This window comes from Lithobates pipiens, unplaced genomic scaffold (assembly GCF_037356315.1).
Source record: "Lithobates pipiens isolate NorthernLeopardFrog02 unplaced genomic scaffold, aLitPip1_a1.2 Scaffold_13, whole genome shotgun sequence".
Lineage (NCBI taxonomy): Eukaryota > Metazoa > Chordata > Amphibia > Anura > Ranidae > Lithobates > Lithobates pipiens.
Window position 1 is genome coordinate 153,154,145 of NW_027507718.1, and position 25,726 is coordinate 153,179,870.

General features: G+C 46.4%; 1 protein-coding gene across 2 annotated transcripts in view; it reads right to left on the reverse strand.

Moving 5' to 3' along the window:
- The window catches only part of POLR2B (RNA polymerase II subunit B), a 726,171-nt gene that overhangs the window by 76,983 nt on the left and 623,462 nt on the right, over positions 1-25,726 (reverse strand). For both annotated transcript variants that reach the window (XM_077475735.1, XM_077475736.1), the window contains one exon: positions 2,248-2,361. In XM_077475735.1, coding sequence (XP_077331861.1) covers positions 2,248-2,361 — 114 coding nt within the window. The remainder of the gene's footprint in view (positions 1-2,247; positions 2,362-25,726) is intronic.

A 25,726-nucleotide genomic window follows, 5' to 3' on the forward strand; every position in this document is an offset into this window, starting at 1 on the left:
TGGTGTTAATGTGCTGTTGGTGCAAACTCACAGTGATGTCTTTGTCTCTCAGCTTCTCGAGTAGGGGATGCAAGACCCTGTGATTCTTTAGGGTTATTTGCGACTGGTCTTGGAATAACAATGTTCTCACCGTTGAAAATAATCCTGTAATTTCTTCTTGCTCTGCGCATTATGTCTTCCTTTAGTTGAAAGTTTTGGAGGCAGCAAAATCACATCCCTAGGTCGTGCTGTGTCCAGGCCCCTTGGTCTAAGAGCCCTATGTGCTCAGACAAACTATCTCCATGTCCTCCTGTCTGTTTAGGAGACTGTTGAACACTCTCTGGAGGGCAGGGGCTATTTGGTCTGTGTCAACTGATTCAGGTATACCTCTCACCCCGATGTTGTTCCTTCTGCCTCTATTGTCAAGGTCTTCTAAATGCCTGTTCATTTCAATGAAATGTTGTGCATGAGAGACCGCGACCTTGCCCAGTCTATGGAGTGCCTTGTCCCTCTGCCTTCCTGCTCAGTTGCTGCCAGTTTTTCAGTAAGAACCACAAGGTTTGATTACAGGTTGGTGATGGCGGCCGAAAAAGTGGACTTAATGTCCGTTGTGAAGCAGGACATATCTGCGTATGTTAGGGGTTTGCTCGATTTAGATTTCCCCCTACCCGAGGCCTCCGTGGCTGAGTCTGAGTCTCCGCTGTGTTCCTTGTGGTGCTGTGTTGGCACCATCTTAGGACCAGCCTCTCTGTTTCTTGCTGGGAGCCTCTGTTTAAACAGATCTGTGATATTTCTCGCAGCGGCGGAGCAGTGTACAGTTTTTGACGGCTTAGTGGAAGGGTTTTCATGCAGTTAGGCCGCGTGTCTGCCGGAGCTCCTCTGGAGTGCTGCCATCCGAGTTGCGGCCCAAGCCACGCCCCCAAAGTGATGTCTTATCTCCTCGAGCTCCGGACGAAAAGACCAACACGAGGTGAGATGACATCACTTCCTCCGCTTCTGTTTACAGTTTCAGAAGCAGAGAGGTGATCGCCTATGCAGAGGAAGCTTCCCAATCGTCAAGAGCGATCATGATGGGATAGTCATGAATCGGTGCCCTCCCCCCAGGACGGAAGATGTGGTGTGATCGCGCCCACCATCTGCAGGAGGGGAGTAATGTACCCATACGTTACTCTGCCTGCCCATGCCATTCTGCTGGCGTATATCGTTGTGAGGCGGTCGGGCAAGTGGTTTTAAATTGCATACATTGTGGAGTGTGTCTCTAATCTTATCCAAGGACAGACAGTTGCTCAAACTCTAAGAAGATGGTGTGTAAGTTTTAGGTTACGTTATGTAATGTTTATTATTTCTGTTTGCAGGGTGTATGTGACGGAACCAATCCCACACTCCGATTGAGTGCTTCCGTCAGTATACCACTTCCCAAGTCTGAATATAGATATCAGATATTCCAACCGCTCACAAGCGCAAAACAAGACGACACTTGCTTAGCTGTTCAACATGGACTCATTTATTAGAACCAAAATGACAAGTATTTAACCTAACCTAATTAGCATGAGCTAATTAGCTAATCATTGACCCAGTCTAGTTGTATGAGAGAAGACTTTTCAGGGTAAGACTGTCTCCTAGCTCACTGATTGACTATTCAATACACATTACCATAAACACTGGGTTAATTAGCACAAACAACAATGTGTGAATACACCTACAAGGCAGACTAGACTCATTTACACAAAAGAAAGGTGGCTGGAGTTGATGACATTAGCATCTAACAGTTTGTGTCCCAACAGTGTGATTCAGTCTATTGCTAATATGGCAAATACATATCCAGAGTCTGTGTGTCTTGGGGGGGGGGCATGGATCTTAATCCAAGTAACACCACCTAGGGGTCCCCAGGCATACAGCTCACAAAAAGCACCATTCCCCCAAATGCGAGGGCCCAAAATTGCAAGGCAAGAGGCTCACATTCTGTCCCCTCCAATAGCCTCTGTCCCGGCTAGGTTTGTCACAGTGAAGACAGTTTGGTTTGACTGCATGCATGTGCTGAGATCTTTATATGGAGGAAGAGAAAAAGACTAAGCTCAAGAAGGCCTATATTGCCATCTGTGCACCTGTCATAAGCACCACCACCTTAGAACTCGTACATGGTCATTGTGTCATACATTTAAAGAAATAACATTTTTCCCATGGGAGGCAAAGACCACCATAAAACAACTGCAAAAAAATAATGAGACTGGAGTTAGGTTTTGGGCTAAAAATCAAAGAATACAGTACCTCATTTCCTCTAAGATGGTACCCATAGTCTGATAACAAATTTGAAATCTTCTGAACATTAACTGCATCATTAAATGGAGTTGCGTCACCAATTTCCCCCTTATTTGCAGACACCTACAACAAAATAAATTACATGTCAAAAGCAACCAGAAATATCAATGCGATAAAATACACCAAAGATTGATATTGTTTTCATAATGTATAAAATGCAAATATGTTACGTCTCCAGTATCATTTTCACAAACATCCTGCACTATTGTCTTTTTTTTTTCTTTTTGATACATGTACATTCTGTATCATTGTACATAACAGGGGAATCTATTCATAGATCATGGGTCATAGATGCAACTGCCTTCAGGTGATTGTTCACTGGCTGGCAAAAGTTTCATTTGGTCCACACCCTAATGTAATGTGTATCGCAATCAATGATTTCATGCTTGGGCACCCCAATGAGTGCGTTTACATTTGTACGTGCATATATGTGGGGGTACATGTCTTTCTTGTGCTCCGTTGAATGTAATGCAGATCGCATTGCATTACATTCTTTAATGGCCATGCTGGCCATGGAAGCAGTCAACGGCGACCCAGAAGTGATGTCATACACTTCGCTTCTGGGTGAGAAAAAGATGAGGAGAGTGGATGTCCCCTGCAGTTTCAACTGTGGACAGAAAAGTGAAACGCACAACAGGACCCAAGACAGAGCATTTGAGGGCTTATAACAGGGAGTCCCAGCATCTTAGCTGTTTGAATTTCAAGCAGGCGGAGAATGAATCATAGGTAGAGCAAGTAAGTAGCATCTGTAGACGCTATAAAATGCCATAATGTATTATGGGATGAAACCCAAACGTTGTGTTGAAGGTCTTAGGCCAGATGTTGAAACAGATATGCAGCAAGATCACCTGATGGCATTTGCAGCTTACAAATTATAGAGTTTTCAATGTGGGAGATAAAATTCCTTCAACAACTTTCAAGGAGGAAGAAGACAAACACCCTTTTGTCTATAAATTTAGGAGGGGGTTAGGGAAATATTGTTCTTATAATGCAGCATCAAGAGAGTGTGAACAGAGCAAGGACAAAAGTTCATCCTCATTGTGGCACCATCCCAAAATCTACATGGCGAACAGAAATCTTTATGGAGGCGAGAACTGTTCCATAAATGAAACAGAGATCAGACTCCACAAAAGAAAAATTAAGGGGGGGGGGACTTTCAATTGTGTCAAACAGTGGGAAATAAAAGTAAAACAGCTTCCAATCCTTAAAACGCTTATTTATTGTACATCACTAAAACAAAAAAAACATCTAGTTTAAAATTACTGCATGTCAAAGAGCAGTCATGTCAAACAGTTTTATGTAATGACAAAATACATCAAGTGTGTTTAACCGACATGTTTTGCTGTATTTGCTTCTTCATGATGCACACTTGAAGATGGCTCACTAAAATATACAAAATATACTCAGCAAAAAAGAAAAAAAAGAAATACATGCATAAGTGAATAAACATTGTACAAGTCACATAAAGGAAATGACAGCTCATCTACGGTAGGAAAATGTTCAGTTATAGTTTTGTTAACAGTTAAAATGGCTATAGGGCAGGGTCTACAGAAGTAGGTTCTCAGAATCATCTCCAAGTGTCTATCTACCAAATTTTCAAAGCAGGGAGTAGCTTCAATAGAAATAGTAGACTGGTCATTTAGTGCCAGAATTTCCATGTCCACAGCAGGTACAGATCATTTTTTGCAAAATTTCGTTTCATAGGATACAAGCTTTAAAGTTAAGAGGGGGATCTAACCTCTGAGTTAGGCCAGAGTTTAAGTCGTAACTTGCCTCATTCAGGATTGGGAAGGAATTTCTAGCAAAAACCCTTTGTACATTTTAGTATGGAGGCTGAGCAGACATATATACAGAGAGTAGGCATTAAAAGGACATTTCTTTTAACTGCATCCATTTTATAATAATCGGTTTCCATTTTGTGTTTTTCCTTGTACTCCATTTCACATATTACTAGGTGCGTTTTGGTAATTTAGTTTTGTTTCTCATGTTCCTGTTAACTTCTTTACCGTTTTGTTTCTTGTAAAGCACGTGATGTCTTAAAAATTGTTTCACTTTTGTGATAAAATGTCTCTGTATACGATTGGATAATTTGTATGACACGTTCAAAGGGCGGTACTTTCTGAAAGGCCATTTAAACAGTCACGCCAAAGAATAAAGATTTAGATTTGCTCGGAGAGACTTTGTTGTCTAGTGCAATTGTCTCAATGGGCTAATCTCACAGGTCTGTGGGGATTGAAAGTCGCAACTTTATACAGAGGTATCGATTGTTAACTTACCCCTAGACTAGCTACATCAATTCAGGCATCACCTAAGGACATTTGCCCAAAAAAAAAAAAAAAAAAGAAGACTGGAGTCTCATGGAGGAGTGGGTGAGGTTATGGATTAATGAGTGAGAAATATCGGTGATATGCATCCTTGATATTGATCTATGCCAAAAATTACCCCCCTTGCAAAATGGAGACAACCGATCGGATTGACTCCATGCGAAAGGACCGGATATTTAAGTGCCGGTTCAGATATAGAATGGGTCTTACCTCTCCGTTCGGTTTTGGAACCGTGAAAAGATTTGAATAAAACCCTGAACCTTGTTCCTCCGTGTGAACCTCTGATATCACCTCCTGGGATAAGAGATGATTCAGCGCAAGAAAGACTTCCTCTCTGCGAACATCTGATCTTAGAAAACAAGGAGACGGGAATGCTCGGAACTCGAGTTTGTAACCTCTTTTGGGCTTGAGTTTCTCTTTTGAGCCTCTTGAGTTTGACGGTGGAGGCCGTCGAGACTGCCTAGAGGCAGATGCTGCTGGCACTAGAGAAGATGCATGCTTAAAAGGACAAATGCTTAAAACTTCTTCACTGGTAAAAGAGAGCTTTTCCCATTATAAATCCTTGGGATATATTTATCTAAATCGTCGTCAAGTAACCATTCACCATGGAATGGGAAACTGGCCAAGAGCTTCTTACATGGTGTTTTGCCTGACCAACTTTTCAGCCATAGGACTGTGTGTATGCACTAGTCCTAGCATAAGGCATGAGAGGCTTGACAAAAATAGGATTTTCTTTTCTTTTCTCTGTAATTCACCGACTGACAGCTCCTCTCTGTAACAAAACGGGCTGTCAGCCCTATCACTGGAGATTACTAGGCAAGTTGTAATACAACACTTCAGACCTTTTAGTTCCACCCAGGGGGCGGTTCCTAGGCTACAACCCCACAGCCTGCTCAAGCAGAACTCAGTACGTCAACAAGCAGTATAACAAAGAGAAAAAGGAGGGGTGGGTGCTGTGTTGGTCGGTGAATTACAGAGAAAAGGATTTTACGGTGAGTACGAAAATCCTATTTTCTCTTGTATTCACCAACTGACAGCTCTCTAACAAAATGGGACATCCCCAAGCAGTGCCAAACGAGGGGTGGGAAAAACAGCATAAAAACTTCATCCACCATGGCAAGTGGGAACTAGTGAAACTAAACCATAACAATAAAATAAATAAAATAAACAGCAGTGTGTGGAAAAACACCACCACATAACCGGGTATCCTCAAGAGGAGTGATCCCCAAGACCACAACCATTTGCAGGAGTAATGAAACAGTGCATTAACATAACAGTACTGCGTTTTTATCGAAAAAAAAACAGGAAAAAATATCGACTGCATATATAATTGCAACTACAAGGCCGACTGCAAAACTTTACAGCCAAAAAAGGCATCAGCCGATGCACTGACACCTGTCTACCTTGTAGAACTTGGTAAACGTATGGACAGACGAACAGGTTGCCGCCTTACACACCTGAGCGACCGACGCTTGGTGTCGGAAGGCCCAAGATGTTCCGATTGCCCTTGTAGAGTGGGCCATAACCGGAAAGGGGGTCACCTGCCCCTTCAAGGCGTAGGCTTGTACTACAATCCGTCTGATCCACCTGGGAATGGTGGCTGACGAGACCGCCATACCCTTCTTTGGACTAGCCACCAAAACAGTGAGTCTGACTTTCGAAAGGGAGCCGTGGCAGACAAATACACCTTCAGAGCCCTAACCACGTCGAGAGCGTCAAGGGCCACCCTCTTTGGGGTGCTTCGGCTTAGGACACAACGATGGTAATACAACGTCCTCATTGATATGAAAAGCCGAGATCCCCTTCGGTAGAAAAGATGGTTGCGGACACATCATCACCTTATCCCTGTGGATGACCAGATAAGGAGACTTGCAAGACAAGGCCGCCAATTCCAAGACCCTCCTGCCCGAAGTAATGGCCACTAGAAAAACAACTTTCTGTGAAAGTCAACAGGGGAATCACACTGATAGTCTCAAACTGCGTTTTTTGAAGCGCCGCCAACACCAGGTTCAAATCTCATGGGGGTAACGGTGGGCGCACCAGAGGGACATACCCCCTGAACAAAGGTACCCACTAAGGAGTGCGATGCCAGGGGTGGTTGAAAAAAAGAAAGCTAAGGCTGAGATTTGCCCCTTGATGGTGCTCAATGCAAATCTCTGGTCTACTCCTTGCTGGAGAAACAGCAGGATCCTCGCTATGGAAAAGGAACGCGGATGCCACCCTTTCTCCTCACACATGGAGATGTAAGCCTTCCAGGTACGATGGTATATCTTCCGAGAAGAAGATTTCCGTGCCCTCAACATAGTTGGAATCACAGAGTCAGACAGACCCCCGGATCCTCAATACCTGGCTCTCAATAGCCATGCCTTTAAAGCAAGCGATGGTAAAGCAGGATGAAAGATTGGACCTTGAGATAGGAGGTCCTCTCGCAACGGCAGTCGCCAGGGAGCGTCTGCCACCAGACGCACCAGGTCTGCATACCAGGGCCGCTGAGGCCAATCTGGGGCAACCCGGATTACTGGAATCCCCTCGGCTTCCACTCTGCGAAGCAGACGTGGCAACAATTTCAGTGGAGAAAAGGCGTAGAGATCAGCTGGTACTGATCCCACGGAGCCACCAGCGAGTCTGCCGCGCCTGCCCACGGATCTCTTGAATCTTGGCACCTTCCGATTGAGACGGGAGGCCAATAGATCCACATCTGGTGTACCCCACTTCTGGCACAGCAGCCTGAATAACCCCCGGATGCAATGCCCATTCTCCTGGGTCCAGCATCTGTCGACTCAGATAGTCCGCCTGCCAATTTTCCACCCCCGGGATGTAAATGGCCAACAGGGCCGGTACGTGTCGCTCTGCCCACCCAAGTATGTGAGCGACCTCCCGAGCAGCGGCTGAGCTCCTTGTTCCCCCTTGGTGATTTATGTTCGCCACAGCCATGGCATTGTCCGACTGTATCCTGATCGGACCCCTCTGAAGACTCACCGACCATGTGTGGAGGCACAGCCTGATCGCTCTCAATTCGAGCAGATTGATCGTTAACTTGGATTCTTCCGTCGACCAGAGGCCCTGAGTCGACTGAATCCCCATCACTCCACCCCAGCCGGATAGACTGGCGTCCGTAGTGATCACCGTCTATTTCAGAGGAAGGAACGATTATCCGGACTGAATCACCAGGGACCTCAACCACCAGATCAGAGAGTCCCTGACTGGCTGGCTCACCTGGATCTGTCGATCCAGCGACAACTGAGATTTGTCCCAACAAGATCTCCTTCTGCAGTACTCTGGTGTGGAACTGGGCATAAGGTACTGCCTAGAAGGAGGCTACCATGAGTCCCAGTACTTGCATGCAAAAGCGGAGAGACGACCACTTGCGGTTCATCAGTAGTTTGACTGCAGATCTGAGAGTTTGCAATTTGTCTGAAGGGAGAAAAACTCTTGCTTCCCTGGAGTCCAACAGTAAACCTAGGTACTCCAGACGCTGGGTCGGTACAATCACCGACTTCTTTAGGTTCAACAGCCACCCAAATACTTGCAGGTTCTGCATGGTGATCACCACATCCTCCTAATTCTGAGGTGGAAGATGCTCTCAGGACGAGATTGTCCAGGTAGCCCACGATCTCGATCCCACGTTGTCGCAACGCCATACCGGAGCCAGTACTTTGATAAAGACTCGGGGGGCTGATGCTAGGCCAAAGGGAAGAGCCACAAATTGGTAATGGACTTCCCCGACTGCCAAACGCAGACATTTTTGATGCCGAAGGCCTTTGGGTATGTGCAGGTACGCATTCTGGATGTCCAAGGACGCCAGGGAGTCCCCTTGATGGAGTGCAGCGACTACTGAGCAAGCTGATTCCATTCTGAACCTCTGTACTTTACAAATTGATTGAGGGCTTTCAAGTCCAAGATCGGACGTACCCCTTCCTTCTTGGGAACCACAAACAGATTTGAGTAGAATCCCTGGAAGCATTCCGAAACTGGTAAATCACCCCTCGATTTAGCAAGTCCCTTACCGCCCCCCAACAGGGCCTCTCAGCGCACCGGGGATACGAGTATGCTGGAGGGGAAGAATCTGTTTGGCGACCAAGAGAGAAACCATCTTGTAGCCTGTGGAAATCAGATCGCAGACCCATTGGTCGGATAACCGGGAGGACCACCAGGCTGCAAACTCCTAAAAGGCGACCCCCCCACCCGAGACATGGGTGGGGGCAAACCTTCATGTGGTAGCACTTTTGTTCGCAGGCTTGTTAGGCTTGCGGTTCCAGGGACATTTTTGACCGTCCATGGGCATCCTGTTGGGCTGGGGACGTTTTGTCGAAGCACCGGGCAGAGGAAAAAGCCGCTAGTGAGCAGAAAAAGAGGGCCCTTGCCTGCGGCGTGGCTCCTTAGCCTTCCTGGCCTGAGGGAGTACTCTTAGTGGAATTTTTAATAATGTCATCTAGCGAGGCTTCAAAGAGCCGGTCGCCAAGGAAGGGAAGATCCGTCAGGGCTTTCTTGGATGCCTGGTCAGCAGACCAGCATTTCAACCATATCAGGCACCTCAGCACCACAGCTGACACTGAAGCCCTGGATAACAGAGGGTATCCAAGGCCGCGTCACAGACGTACTTAAGGCCTTGCACTAGTTGGTCTGCTAGTTCCACGCAGACAGGGGAGGCCTGTTGCTCTCCCAATTCGCGGGGCAACACTTTTGCCCAGTCAGTGTCTGCGACACCAGTGCGGATGCCAGTACAGGTCGCACGGCTGACCCCACAACCGTAAACAAGGAACGAGCCACTGCCTCGGCCTTCCTATCTGTGGGATCCTTGAATGCAGGAGTCCCCTCAACCGGGATCATGGTTACTTTGTTTAACCTGGATACTGGGGGGTCCACGACCGGAGGAGCCGACCATTTCTTGAGAAGGCTTTCCTCAAAGGGGTAACGCACCGCCATGTATTTGGGGACCAAAAAGGTCCATTCCGAGCGATCCCATTCCTTGTAAATGAACTTGTCAAAATAAGTCAAATACGGGAACACCTTAGGTGAACATGCTGGCTTGCAGGACCCAAAAGGGACCGGTACATCAGCAGAGGGATCCGGTGACTACTGAATCTTCAGGGTTTCACGCACAGCTGTGATAAGTGCTCCAACTAGCGCTTTGTTGCGCACGGACCCGGACGGGGACTCATCCTCACTGTCCGAATGGTCCTGATCAGCGTCATCTGACAAGACGGAACAGGGGTCACCGGCCTCAGCAGGATCCGAGTCTGCCTCAGAGCTCCTTTGGGGGGGGGGGGGGGGCAGGGGCCGCTTTTTTAGCACCTCTCTTCCCATGTACCGCCTCTATCTTGGCAACAAACGAATTGAGGACCGCCGTAAGGGTGTCCATAGGGGCCGCGCAGTCCGCAGGTGACCCGGTTGCAATTGCCTGGATTTCGGGGGAAGAAACACCAGTTTCTGAAGCCATGCCGACCCTATCCTGTCTGCCATCCGAAGGGGACTTAAGACAGTGACAGTCCCACCCTCCTGCTGTCGCTGGCTGAGGGGCTCTAACCCACTGGACCTACCACCCTGGGCCGTTCCGCGCTGTATTACCGCAATGCCTGATGATCCCCAGCGCTCCCAGATGCAGAGATAGCAAACTGTCTGTGGTCGGCCGGTCGCAGGATCAGTGAATGATCGATGGGCGATCAAAACACACGTGTTCAGAACACAGGATAACCTTTCTCAGCACCCTGTGATGACCAGACAGAAGCAGAGGGCACAGGGGCAGCTGCTAGAGCACAAAAACGTGGTCCGGCTACAAGAAAATGGCCACCGGTGTTCTCAATAGAGAATCACCAGGAAAATGGCCGCCTGAAGCCAGTCTGACCCTTGCCCATACTTAAAATGGCCGCCCAACAGCGCTATGAGGGACTAGAGAGAACATGTAGCAGGCACAGCGCTGCACCAACACAGGGGCATGACTACACAGGCATCCAGTGGGACTAAGCTGCAGGACCCAGGCACCCAGCACAGCTAAACCCCCAGGTGAGAGCCCAGGCGCACACACACACTGCTCAGCACATGTACAGCCCCCCCCCCCCGTGAGGGAGGAAAGGAGGGAGTTAGGGACAGAGGAGAGAAGAGAGGGGGTGAGGGGGCCCCCCCGAATCGACCTCCCAGGAAATGCCCAGCTGCTCCACCCTGCCAGGCAGGGAGAGCTGTATTTACCAGTCCTGAAGCTGGGAGACATTCCATGGTAGTCAGCTCCTGATCAGTACAGGGAAGACTACTGGCCTTGGCATACTGTGACGCAGACATCAGTAGCCTGGTCATATGTACGCCCCGGAGCATAAAGCTCACTGACCACCTCTGGAGCCAAGGTATGTCGTGGCCTGCCGAGCCTTAGCTGCGACCTGCCAACGCTCGATGGCCGGACTGGGGAGACTACAAGGATAAGTGAACCAGCCTGTCACCCAGCTGGCTGTTGATAGAAGATCACAAGATCATTCATCTTGCGCAAAAAGCCAAGCTTCTGCACCAAAAAAAAAAAAAAAACACGGACCTATGGGCCCAAAGGGTTCCTAGGTTTTATCTCCTAGGCAAGAAAAAACTGAGGTCTGCTTGAGCAGGCTGTAGCCTAGGGACCACCCCCTGGGCGGAACTAAAAGTTCTAAAGTGTTGTATTACAACTTGCCTAGTAATCTCCAGTGATAGGGCTGACAACCCCTTTTGTTACAGAGAGGAGCTATGTCGGTTGGTGAATATTGTGAATATAAGAGAAATAGAATCCTTCATAGCATCCAACGTAAAACATAGTGCAATAATCTTAAGTACCTCTACAAACTGGTCCTTTATGGACTGAGACACACCAATTGCTGCACGAACTGGCTGTGCTACTGAACTTGCCAGAGACATGTTTTTCTTAAAAAGAAATTCCAACTTTTTATCTGTTAGATCCTTTAACATTTGTGCATTGTCTAAGGCCGCGTACACACGCGGGGACTGTCTGCCGAAACTAAGTTCGTCAAACAGTCCACTCAAACTTTTGAATGAACGAACACGCCCACACGGCACTTTTTGAGCGGACAAATACGGCAAACTTTGTTCGTCGTACTAAGTCCGCGCAACTTTTGAAATGAACGGACTCGCCCACACACGAGGCAACAGTCCGCTCATTTCGAGCGCGTGTGCAGGTAGGCGGGGCCCGCGACGGAGACGTCGCGGGCTGCGCCGCCTGGAATGTACTTAAATGGGAACCCCAACGCCGAAAAAAATCGGCGTGGGGGTCCCCCCAAAGTCCACAACAGACCCTTGTCCGAGCACGCTACCCGGCCGGCCAGGAAAGGGGGGCGAGGGAGCGCGCCCCCCCTCCCGAGCCGTACCAGGCCGCGTGCCCTCAACATGGGGGGTGCCTTGGGGAAGGGGGGGCCGCGCGGCCCCCCCACCCCAAAACACCTTGTCCCCATGTTGATGAGGACAAGGGCCTCTTCCCGACAACCCTGGCCGTTGGTTGTCGGGGTCTGCGGGCGGGGGGCTTATCAGAATCCGGGAGCCCCCTTTAATAAGGGGGCCCCCGGATACCGGCCCCCCACCCTATGTGAATGAGTATGGGGTACAATGTACCCCTACCCATTCACCTGTAAAATAAAAGAACCCAAAAAAAAAAAACAACACACGAGATAAAATATTTTATTGCACAGCTCCGGGGGTCTTCCATCTTCGGGGGTCTTCTCGCCGGACTCCTCCGCTTTCTTCTTGTAGCTCTTTTGCTAGCGGAGGAGTCCGGCTTTCTTCCTCCCCGCCGCCGGCCTCTTCTCCCGACTTCGGGGGTCTTGTCCCCCTCTTCGGTTCTTCTGCCGGGCCACCACGCCTTCTTATAGCTCTTTTGCAGGCGGTGGCCCGGTCTTCTGTCGCCTTCCGTTCTTCTTCTTCTTCTTCTTCTTCCATATTAGAATCCTTAGAAGAGGAGCTATCAGCGTCTTTTGTACCTCAGGATGAGGGTCCTGAGCACTGAATGGGGATCTGCTCCTCTTGGATCCACTATGGAGAGTGATCATAGCATCAATCTTCTTTTCCAAACTAGAAATGGTTGAATAAAAAGAAAAACTCCTGTGTGAGATATATAGGGGCTGAAGTGTCCAGCGCAGCTGCAACACCAGTCTCCCCTGAGGGCTCACTCTGACCGTCCGCATCACTCTCAGAGGAGGATGACATTTTCTTGGACATGGATTTAGGTTGTTTTAAAAGAATCAATCTCCTAGAACCCTTTGAGGAGTTCCTTGCCCCCCTTCCACCCATAGCCTGATGCACAAAGCAGAGGCCTTACCAGTAGGAACGCATACACTGCTAGGCTATAGTCCAGCAAAATATTGCTGCTATTAATACCCAGCCTGAAACAGTAACAATGTGTGAAAAGGAAATGTCTGTCACCAAACCTGAAATCATGCCACCTCTTTGCTCGTGTCCCTCCACAGCCAGCAGCAGCACACAGTGTGCTTTTAAAAGCTTCCAGCAGGCGCACCTGGCGTCAGAGAACACCAACACCTTTAGCCCCACCCCCTTAGTTGCCTACAGCTCCACCCCCGTTCTCAAAGATGGGTTTTCCTGCATGAGTGGTGGACTACAGGTACCCTCGGGAGGGGGATTTACAAAAGCCGCCGAGCCGCAGGGTTTTCTGTGGTAAACTAACAGACCCAATCTTTACTCTTCACGGTGGGCTCCGTAAACCTTCAGCAGCAGGGGAACCTAGAGATAACCCACAATCCTGGACCTACAACAGCATGCTGCCAGTAAAACTTTATGGCCTCACTACCAAAAAGTACTGAATCCCAGGGTCCAGCTCTAAAAAGAGAAACATTTGCAGACGAAACCTAATTTCTTCTGATAAGCGGCTCGGATACCATTCAATTTGGCCCAAAAAGGACACTTTGAATGGATCCTGTCAGCATGGCTAGCCCCAGCAAGGATTGCACAAGTGGAGCTCAGCACAGCACATAGCAGAGCACTCGTGACCAACACCTTAGACACTGGCGAAAAAAAAAAACAGAGGTACTCCCAGTAGTGGGAGAGGTTATATAGGGAGTGCACTTCTCATCTTGGGGCGTGCCACTGTCCATCACCTGAAGGTGGCCTATAACCCACATAGTATAACCCTATGGCTCTGTGTCCCCTGATGTATGAAATGCTTTGTTTTTAAATGTTGCTGCCAAGCTAGAGCCAGATGTCCTGTGTACACAGTTGCATTCGGCTCCTCTCGCAGTCCCACCCCTTGACCCGACTCCTATGATGGACATAAAACGGGTCCAATGGTGGGACTGGGCGCGACTATGAGCCAAGCCTAGCCGAGTACTCAGTAAATCCGGCGGCGCACGCTCCTCTTCCTTTCACAGACAACAGGGATTGGTGTATAAAACGCACCCACGATTTTCCCCTAATTTTAAGGGGAAAAAGTGTGTTATATGCCGATAAATACAGAAATTCCTTCCTACACTACAACAGCTGTCAGCACCTTTACTGGCTAAACATCCCCAAAAGCCAATTCTGCCACCTCAGAGATTGCACTAAGCACATAATTAGGCCTAAAGAAAACCCGCAAACAAAAATTTCTAGAAAGTTCATCAAACAAGCACACGCTACATTCTTAAACCTCGACACTTATACCCACAAAGCCAACAATACATTGAATGTTATCTGGTTTACCACTCAATTCTACAACACAAAAACATGGAACATCCATAAACATGGGCCTATACTACTACAGGACTCCCATCTAAAAGACAGCATAACAATTAAACCCAAATTCTCATACAGGAAAGCACCCAACATAAAAAGGGGAAAATCGCCCTTTGTAAACTGAAAACAAAGTACACATCCCCATCGCTAAAGTTCTTTTCCATCACTGGGATGTACCAATGCCGAAAACCACTCTGCCCAACACGCAGTTTTGTACACCACGGATAAAAAGAACTCGCAGTAAAAGGGAAAACCTACAAAATTCAAGAATTCTACACCTGCACCACAGACCATGTAGTCTATTGCCTGTGTTGCACGTGCAGCCTCCATTACGTAGGTAGAACCATACACCCCCTGTGCAAGCATTTTGGAGAGCACTTTTCATTCATTGAAGCTAGCAGATATGACCACAGTGTTCCCCCGACACTTTGCAGAATACCACCTTAATTCTACCCAAGGCCTAAAAGTGTGGATCATCAAATCCATACCAGCCAGTTTCCCAGAGGCAGAAAGATTCCAGCGCCTCTGCCAAACAGAAACATACTAGATATGTGCCCTAGATCAGGGGTCTCAAACTAGTGTCCCTACAGCTATTTGCGGAACTACAAGTCCCATGAGGTATTGAAAGGCTGATAGTTACAAGCATGACTCCCACAGGCAGAGGCATGATGGGACTTTGATTCGCAACAGCTGGAGGGCAGCCAGCTTGAGACCCCTGCCCTAGATGTAATCTTACCAGGAGGTAATCAATGAAGAATTGGAAATAAACACTATACTATAAACCGCCACACCGTCTGACATACACCAAACTCCCTCCACCACAACCAATTTACTTATTACGCATAAGCCACACAGCATACAGTATACACAGCATAACAAATGCCACCAGGAAACCCATCATTACCTATATTCCCATTGAAGAGCCACAATCTAGAGTCTAGCTTATGCCATTTCTGAATACACCAGTGTCAAGACATTCTCAGAGCCCAACACAGATCATCTTCAGAAACTGTCACCCACTACTATCCCCTGGTCCTCTAAGCAATCGGTCCATCTTCAAGAAATATGCAACCCCCCATCCTGGATCATTATACTCTTATGCCCAAAAAACCTAACAGTTACAACCTCCTCATTACCAACATTTTCAACTTCATTCTTTTTTTGCTATTTTCCCTAAGTTTATACTTTAATTTTTAACTAGTCGAACACGATACAATGTGTGTGTGTATTTCCACCTTGGCCAGATTTGCTGCAGGTCTTTAAATACAATCCCCATTTCCATCAATCATCCATTCGCCCAGCCCACACTCCTCCCCTCACACCTCTCAAGTCCATCTGGAAAATATAGGCCTAGATGCTCCAAAATGCATTACCCTTCACTGACGCCATCGGCCTCGCGCGTTGCAGCGTGAACCCAAAACACAGACCACCTCACTGCATCCTCACTTCTGCACATATTGAAGAATTCTGACAGCTCCTCCTGCTCTCCATCTGCAGACAGAGGAAGGACTAGGAACACACATGAAGACTCCATGTTACATGCTTTTATTACTCCACAATCCAGTGTTTTTAACCCCTTGTGCACTGAATTAAATCCTTTAAAACTGTACTTAGAGGTGCCTTTCTTCTATGAAACCCTTTTGAGCTACCTACCAAATATGCTGCAATAAAAGACTTGTGATATAATGTATAGAATATTTGGTCCATATTACTGAGAACGTTTGAAGTAAAATGAAAGGGTAAATTTGGAGTTTTTTGGTTTATTACCGATGAGCGGGATGAAGCCATCGCTGTCTGAGGAGGGTCATAACCCTGAGACTGAGATGTGCATCATGCCTGGAATATTTCCTGATAAAACAAATGATGACATAAACAAAAGAGAAAGTTCAGGGTAATGACACAGTAATTTACCTGCCTATGAGTGAGAGTCCTATTCAAGTGCAAAAAGAGGTATAATTATATCCTGATGATCCAGAAGTAGAGAATCGTACCTTTTGGCGTATTACCTACATTACTAACAGTGTAGGTGTTGTAATATATATATATATATATTTTTTTTTATGTGTGTGTATGTCCATGTATTATATATGGTGTTATATGGACACATACAGTACAAGATTGACCAGGCCAGATTTCAGTTGACTGAGTGACTTGTCCAAGCCAACTCAATTACACATATCAAAGGGGACTTGTTGACCAAAGGGTTGTTAAGGTGGTATCTTTTAATATAATTGTGCATTTTGAAGGAAACTTGTTCATGTAAATATGCAAGAATGCGAATTAGGGCAGTTTATGACTACAGCTGTTCACGGCTAGGGGTCCTATTCTGCCTCGCTGAAAAACACATGGAGATCAAAGCATTTAATGGTAAGGGCCAATCAAATTGTGCAGCTATTGAATGTGTTGTGGATATAACATGGCGTTCAGTCTTGTCTGGGTGTGTGATTATGAAGGCACAGGTCTAGGAAAAATTGTCATTGTCAGATTATACTCTGTTGGATTGTGTCATCTGTTGCAAGACATTGTTCTGTATTGGAAGTCAATAAAGTGCATCTCTCTGGAAGAATTGGGTTGCTGCAGAAGAGTACTTATAATAACGAATTAATCATCTACCCACCACTATATATATATATATAAAATATATCACTACTGAGACTGATGTGCATCATGCCTGGAATATTTCCTGATAAAACAAATGAGGACATAACCAAAAGAGAAAGTTCAGGGTAATGACAGTAATTTACCTGCCTATGAGTGAGAGTCCTATTCAAGTGCAAGATCCATCTTTGGTAAAGTGTAAAAAGAGGTATAATTATATCCTGATGATACAGAAGTAGAGAATCGTGCCTTTTGGCGTATTTCCTACATTACTAACAGTGTAGGGTGAGTGCAACACAGAATGTTTTGCTACGATATCCCTGAAGCTTGGTGCATAAGTGTTTTGATCCTGCAGATGGTCTTCAGAAACTCTTTATTACCAGAAGTCTCAAATATAAGGACAAAATATATGAAAGAATGCATTGTGAAAGAAGTGTGAAATCTACGTCAAATTTCCTCAAACATGTTATGGGTGGTACCTGCAGCCCTGAGGTAAAGGGATATTATTTCTTTGAAGTGGTTTATTGGTATTCAAATCAATCTTTATACTTTAATGTTCCAAATCCCTGATAGTGGGATATTATGTGTAACAGTTTGGACCTATCTAGTATGAAGGAGTAAATGGTCGGAGAATTAATGAAGGAATGAGTGTTATGTTTGTGACTGACTGGCAGGACTCATGGTTTGAACCTAGGTGGACCTTTTACATGGTCTTTCAGGAAGGGCACTGATGAAGGCTGTTGGACATTTAATCAATGTGTTTTGAAAAACTGATCCATTTGATATTTCTTAGGTTAAATGATCTCACCCCAGACCCAAGGACATAATTGGGATGGATGAGGTAAAATCTGTATTGTTATAGGTCATATACCAAGTGAGAAAATGTTTTAGAACCAGCAATAAATAACGTTACTGAATGTGAAGTTCCCATAGCCAAGGCTACAGATCTGGTGGTCCTACATTTTTCATCATGATTTACAGAAATCCAGTTTATACTGTACACTTGGAGAGTTTATGCATGATTTCAGGGTTGCTCATTAGGATAAAGATATGCTGCCTTTGTGAAAAGATAAGTCTGCATGTTAAAAGGGATGGTTGGAGTCAGGTAATTCTAATAAGAGGGTAAAAAAAATATTTTGGGACCCTACGTTGGGACTGGAAGGTGTGGTTACAGGAAAACTTAAATACTATGGATTTGCAAGTGTTAAGGAATTGGGAGTCTAGCTCAACATATAGGGGAAGGAGTTAAAAACCCAGATATAAATCATTACTTACACTGTGCACACATTGACGCAATTGCTCAAACTTATGAAAAAAAAAAATCAAAGGGTTAATCACTGGGCTCACCAGCAACAGAAGGATGTCCAACTTGCTCTGTTGTACAATCAAATTCTGAACCATTTCAAGATCTTACGTTAATGATTACTTCTCTATACGGGACAACTTTCACATAAATTTGAAAAAAAAAAAAGACAGGGTGGTACAAGGATTTGCTATGAGTCCTGTAAAATGGTGGATGATGCCGTTTCATGGTTACTTCAATTCGGCCTGTACCATTTCCTCATTAGTGCCCCTTCTAGGATAGAGCACCATGCTTATGCAGTCAGTCTGGGTACAATCTTGTCAGATAATGTGTTGCATCCATGTAATACCATGGCTTAATGCTTTAGGGCGGTGATGGCGAACCTTGGCACCCCAGATGTTTTGGAACTACATTTCCCATGATGCTCAAGCACTGTGCAGTGTAGCTGAGCATCATGGGAAATGTAGTTCCAAAACATCTGGGGTGCCAAGGTTCGCCATCACTGCTTTAGGGGTTGGCACAGCCTTGGATGTTTGGCACTGATGGGTGTTGGAAGGGGGAAGGAGTTTTATTGTGTCAAGGAAAACAAAACAGAATTACAAGACAACAATGTTGGGATAAACCTGGGTCATGTTTAATGGATGCACAAGATTTACCATCTAATCATTTAAATCACCTAGGGCAAGGTTATTTGCATTTCTAATCAATAGTACTGAATTCTCTCTGTGCATGCCTTAAAATGCATACAAGTGTTTACCTCATGAAGCCAATTGTGTCTCTACTCCTACCCTGGGAGTAGATGTTGCTGAGCTGAAAGGACTACCCCTGTTACTCCTGAAGAAAGGTTGGATATTAAGCCCAATACCCCTATACAATTACAAAAGTTTCCCCCAAGGCTTGGAGCTTAACTAGAAGGTTGGTAATTGGATTTTGTTAAAGAAAAAAAGTGAAATTATAAATACTTTAAGAGCTACTGAAAAATAAGCAACCATGTGTCCTGCCCCCGATTGAAATAAAGTTTTGCGAGTGTTACATGCCCTTGAATAGGTTTCTTGGTTTGATTGTTATATTGCTTATATTCATTACTGTTCAGTTTAGATGACTGTCATTTATGTTCCTGTTACATCATTATCTTGTCATATGTTAATTCATATCTGTTGCTTAACCAATTAAGCTCTTTGGCCATACTAGGTTCAAAGAGTGAACCCTTAATCACAGGCTAATGGCTGCAGCAGCCGCCTTTAGCCTGTGTGGGTTTTGTGCAGCCCGCGACCAGCTTCAAAGTGAAAGTGATGCAGCTCCATAGCTGCCGACCACTTTCACAGAGCCGGTGTCTTGTAAAATAGTGTCCTCCATCAGATGCTGTCCCCTGCGTACTGCGCATGCGCAGTACACAGGAACACACATTCCGAAAATTGCCGAGGACGAACGGCGCCTGCGCCGTGAGTCCAGGTTCTATCCCCACTATCCAAGTGGACATAGAGTTAGAATAAAAAAGAGCCGAGCGTAGCGAGGCCGAGCCCGAAGCGTGGCGAGCGAAGCTCGCCCGCGAGGGGCCCTCTAAAATTCACTACCCTATGTCCGTTTGGATAGTGGGGCTACCTCCTCCACTCACGGCACAGGCGCCGTTCAACTTCGGAGCAGACAGCATTTGATGGGCGGACTGTATTAGGCAGAACACCGGCTGTGTGGTGCCTCCCCGGTTCCCAGGCTGTCCTGCACTCCCCGGAGCCCAGGAACACATCCACCCGCTGGAGCGGAACTGGTTAATCAGAACATATGCCTAATTACGCCTTAAACGGGTAATAAGTTACTGTATATCAATTGAATATTCATAACACTTTCCATTTTTGGCCTTCATGCGGAAGGTAACCACGGTTTGAGCGTAATGGAAACAATTATGTAAAATATGTACATCGCATTGCCTATGTAATATGTTATGTAATATCAGCCCATGTCTTTGTGATTTAGTCTGCACATAAAAGCAGCAACATAACTGCTGTTGCATCAGAACAATAACCTAAGCCTACTGCTTTTATTGTTCTCCCACATATGGTAAATAAACCCTTTGCTTTGCATAGCAAGTAGTCTTCGTTCCTTTCTAAAAGAGGCATGTCCAGCCAGGACATACGAGACACGTATATGAGCAACCATTTTGTGAACCAGTGGGGATTGGCATTGAAAATTACCAAGAGATGGAATCTCACACCATATAAATTAACCGAGTGGTTTCCCACTTGCTCCGTCTCATGTTGGAGGGGATGTGGCCTTATGGGTAATCTTTTCTATATATTGTGGACATGTAAATATAAAATCGCAGCTTCCGACAGAAAATATTCCAAATACTCTCGGATGTTTGGCGTGTCTTTACTGCTCCAAATGCTGGTTTGGCTATAATATATTGAGGAATTGTTTTCCCTTCCCTTAACACAATCTATTTTCTGCCAAACTAAGCATCACAAGAAACTACAAAAATGGACTAGCTCCTAATCTGTCCAAAGCTGTGCGTATTACCCTCCAACATTATATGTATGAAAGAATACTAGCTTTGCAATCCAACACACTACTTGCCTTCGAGAAAACCTGTAAACCTTAGCTTGCATGGTATAACGCCTGAATTATGTCTAGCCATTATGGGGTTTTCTACTCCACTCCCTTTATGACATAACCCTAGCCTATTTCTAAAACGTGTTGCTGAAAATACTTAAACATACCTTGACGGGGGGCATGGCTTGGCACCGCACTGCGATGGCCGCTTAGGAGGAGAGCTCTGGCGACCAGGGCTTCAGCATGAGCCATCAATAGGCTGAAGGGCTTCCGATAAGGTGAGAGGAGGTGGTCGGGAGAAGTACGCCAACCTCCCGCTCACAGACCGACCCAAGTATGTAACTTAGCCGGACTATTCCTGAGCTTTCCAGCAAGCGAAACATGTCCATGTCCCCTCAGGCCTCGGAAGGGATAAGTCAAAGCATTGTTCGATTCCCCAGGGCATGCAAGAACTTCTGTACATTCTGTCCTCTTGGCTCCTCAGCTTAGCGGACCTGCAGCTGGTGGCCATGGATATAAAAACGATACTCTGCAGCGATCTTAAGACGATCAGAGGAGTGTCATCCAGGCTGGACCATGTGGAAGCAATGAACATTTCACATGGAGCGACCATACAGAAAGTACAACAGGTATCCAGTGCCCATGATCAGATCTTGCTAGACATGCACCGGCATTTAGAGGACTTAGATAACAGGGGGAGGAGGCACACTAAGATTTAGGGGGATCCCTGAGTCAGTGGAAGGACCTCAGCTACATTAAACAATATGGGCGATCTGCAACACCCTTCTGGGAAGACCCCCTGATGTGCCTATAGAGATGGAGAGGTGTCACAGGGCACTCAGGCCTAAAGGATGTGACACTGACCCTCCCGAAAGACGTAGTGTGCTGTCTGGTTAGCTTAAGCCAGGAGGATATTCTACGCCAAGCCTGTAAATCAGGGATAGCTGCAACATGAGGGTGAACGAATGCAAATCTATCAAGATTTGTCCGCCATTACACTTCAGCACAGAAGAGAGCCCCGCCCCTCCTTAATGCCCTGAGGGAAAGGCATAAATTCCCCTTTGCCTGGCAGCGACTATTGGGAACCGATCAGTTTCGCTATGCACACCAGCGGCGTTACCACCTTTTTGTGACACTCTAGGCATACCAAGAGTAGCTGTGCCACAGTGGTATAGGACGCGCACACGACCAGAACCCTGGATCCATATCCCACAAGAGCTGACCCCATGCTCACATCGCAACAGGCAGAGACGCCACAGGTCAACATTGAATTCTTCACAGAGAGGCCTGGATGACATAACAGATCGTGACCCTGGAGCAGTACCAACTATCCGCAGGAGAATGGCGAACTGAACACAGTTCTTTTGGCCCTGAAAGATACCCTCCTCCAGAGACCATCTACCTACACATTAGAAGGTCCTGATATTCTATAGATCATAACCCTTTCGCTACAGTGTTTTGGAACTCGTTTTGGTTGATTACCCTCACTTTCTCCCTGGTTGGCAAAAGACAAGCATATCACAAACAATGCGCATAAGTTCGACTTCGTTGTTTTAAGTTCTAAGTTTTAGTGATATTGTTCTATCGGCTGGTGGCGAGTCGTTTTCATTAGCACATGTCACTTATCTTACAGACATCTCAATGCATATGAGCTACAGAACTCACACATTAGCTGGTGCCTCAAGAGGCCTATAAAGGACTGACTCATTATTTTGTGCTTTCCAAGTGATTATATATATTTGTGATCTACAGATAGCCTCCATCCAAATAGGTCTAGTAGCAACCACTAGAAGGTGCAAAGAAAGTTCGATGATCTAAAAGGTTCAAAAGCACACAAGTCCACATGAAGGAACTTAATATGTTCAGGGTCATAAATTTCACAAAGAGAACTGAGATCTTCTCCATGACCTTGAGCATCTGCATAATAATCAGGAACTTACCAGCAATCAGACCCAGAATAGCAGGAAAGAGACTTATCACCCGGGAATACTTTGTTTGCTTGGCCGGGTTCCTGAGCAGTGTGCACAGAGGGAGTCCTTTTCTTTCTATCCAATAGGCTGTAGCCTAGGTAATTCCCATGGCAAAATGACTGAGTACGGGAGCCTCGAAGAACTACATCTTTAAATGTAGATGTAACCACTTCTCTCTACTGAAATCACCTATAGAGGTGAACCAAGCTAAAATGCTCTGCTAGGTTTGATCTAGTTTATTTGCTAAATGTTGCTTACTGAGGTTATGTTTGTACTTTAATACGCTCCTGGCTTGTCAGGGGCTCGCCTCAACAGGGAGGTCTCCAGATTCTGGCTCCAAGATGCATTGGCACAAACTCACCTGGATGGGGACATCCTGGGGGAGGTGGGTCTCATGGCAAAGCAGCAAACCAAGTCCAAAACTGGGACTTTACCAATGGTGTTGGGGGATCCGAGATTGAAGCCTCTTCTTTCTCCTTCTTTGAGTGGGGAGGGGCTCACTCGGTTCCCTCCTCACCTCAAAACGATGAAGCCTTTCAAATCATAAAAACGTTTGTGGCGGATTGTTCCCACCTCAGAGGGGCGGGTTCCTTTTTGATAGCAGTCGGTTCCCTTTCCCTCCTCAATTAGGTGGGCTAGCAGGCCTGTTCCCACCTCAGGTAGTTGCTACACAAGTTCTTAGCATAACAGGAGAACATTGTATCCTCTGGTACTCACTCAGCTCTGAGCTGGGATAAGCTTCAGCCCCAACCTCGCATTTACCCCTTCCCGCCTACACCCGACCTACACTTTATTTCTGCCCCCCCTTCTCTCTCTAGCCACCTTTCATAATCTCTTCCCCTTCCTCTCCCTTCCCTCCTCTCTCACCAGCAGCCCTCTTCATTCACACACTCCATTTGTTACAGAGTTGACCATGGCAAAACGTAGTAGCATGCTCAGCTTCTCTTTCTCACAAAATATACTCGTACAATGCCAAAGTATAAATGTCCCAGAAAAATGCAGTAGCATGTTTACAGAAGCCCACAGACTTAGAGCACAAGTTCTTTTCATTCAGGAAACGCACTTTAAGTCTGGGTCAGTACCACACTTTTTTTAAATAAGCGGTTCCCAGTAGCTTTCCATGCCACCTACCCCAACATGAAGTCCAAAGGGATTTCCATTCTGTTGTCCAAAACCTTTCCCTTGAATGTAGAAGACCAACTAATAGACCAAGAGGGGAGATTTAGCTTCCTGAAAGGTACCTGGAACAATAGGCCTCTGACTTTAGCAAATATATATTGCCCTAATACTAAACAGGTTGCCTTCATGAGGGAGGTCACCATGAAACTTATCTTGTTCCAATCGGGCCTTCTAATCTTGGGGGGGGGGGGGGGGGGGATCTAAATGTCCCCCTAGACCCCTTAGACTCACCTACAGGCACTTCCTCCCTTCTCTTTTCGGCCCTACGCCAGTAACAGGTTTTCTGGGAAATCTTCCAGTACGGCACACCTGAGAGATGACTGGTCTCACTTGACAGGAAACACAATCAACAGCAGAGTTTAAAAGGCCCCACCCCTCCCTCTGAACCTCAGTTATGACAAAGTATAGACCCACACCAGTGCCAGAGGGTACATTTTGTGAAGAATGAAAACACCACCAACAGTTAAGGGTAGGGAAGTAGGCCTGCCGCCCTGGAAGATTACACAGAAAATCCATTACCGGTGAGTGTAACTGGTAATTTTCTCCAGTCATCTTCCGGGACGGCACACCTGAGACAATAAGCAAGAAGTTCAGGCCTACCTTAGGATGGGACCACCGCCTGTAGGACCTTCCTACCGAATGCCAAGTCCTGAGGGGACAACAGCTCCACTCTGTAGAGTCTCAGGAAGGTATTATGGCTCGTCCATGTAGCTGCCTTGCAGATTTGATCAATCTAAGCACCTGCCCTCTCTGCTCAGGAGGTCACTGGAGATCTAGTTGAGTGAGCGTTAAGGTGGGCTGGGACAGGCTTACCCGAGTGATTATAAGCTATTGCTATCGCCTGTTTTATCCACCTGGCTAATGTTGGTTTGGAGGCCTGAAGACCCTTTATTTGGCCATAAAAAGTAATTCGATTTTATTAGTAGAGTTTGATCGCCTAAATTCTCTCACTCTCAAAAAAAGACTAGAAGACAATGTCTAACATCTAAGAGGTGCAATCTTTCTCCCTTATTCTTGGGGTTCTGGCAAAATTATGGAAGAATAATCTCCTGTGACCTGTGGAACCCAGAGGTCAACTTTGGTAAATATAGTGGATCCCATCTCAGGATTATCCTATCCTCCAGGAGCAACAAAAAAGGCTCTTTAATAGTCAGAGCTTGTAGGTCGCCAATCCTTCTGGCTGTGGTAATGGCCAGAAGGAAGGCCATCTTAAGGGAAAGGAATTTAAATGAAATTTGAGCCACCGGCCCAAAAGGCCCTTTCGTTAGGTCATCCAATACCAGGGACAAATCCCACGGTGGGAATCTGATTGTCCTTACCGGGGTTAACCTATCCCTGGCCGACAAAAATCTTTTTACAAGGGGGTCCCGAGCTAGACTACTGTCAAAGAATACTGACAGGGCTGCCACCTGAATCCTCAGGGTGCTGACCGCTAACCCCTGGTCCACCCCATCCTGGAGAAAATCTAAAACTGTCGGGACCGTTTGGAGAGCTCCTTCCTTAGACTGAACGCGGCGGGAGATGACCTTCCAGACCTTTGCATAGATCCGACTGGTGACCTTTTTACTAAGCAAGAGTATCGATTACCTTCTCCGAACATCCCCTATTCCTGAGGATCTCCCTCTCAAAAGCCAGGCCGCCAGAGAGAAACTTCAGGTCGGGATGAATGACTGGGCCCTTGTGGGACCGGGAGATGCAACGAGGGAGCAATCTATCATCTCCACATGGTGGGGAACTAGGCCCGCTTCAGCCACCAGGGTGCAATCAGAATGAGGTCTCCATACGACTGGGACAGTTTCTGCAACATCCGGAGAATG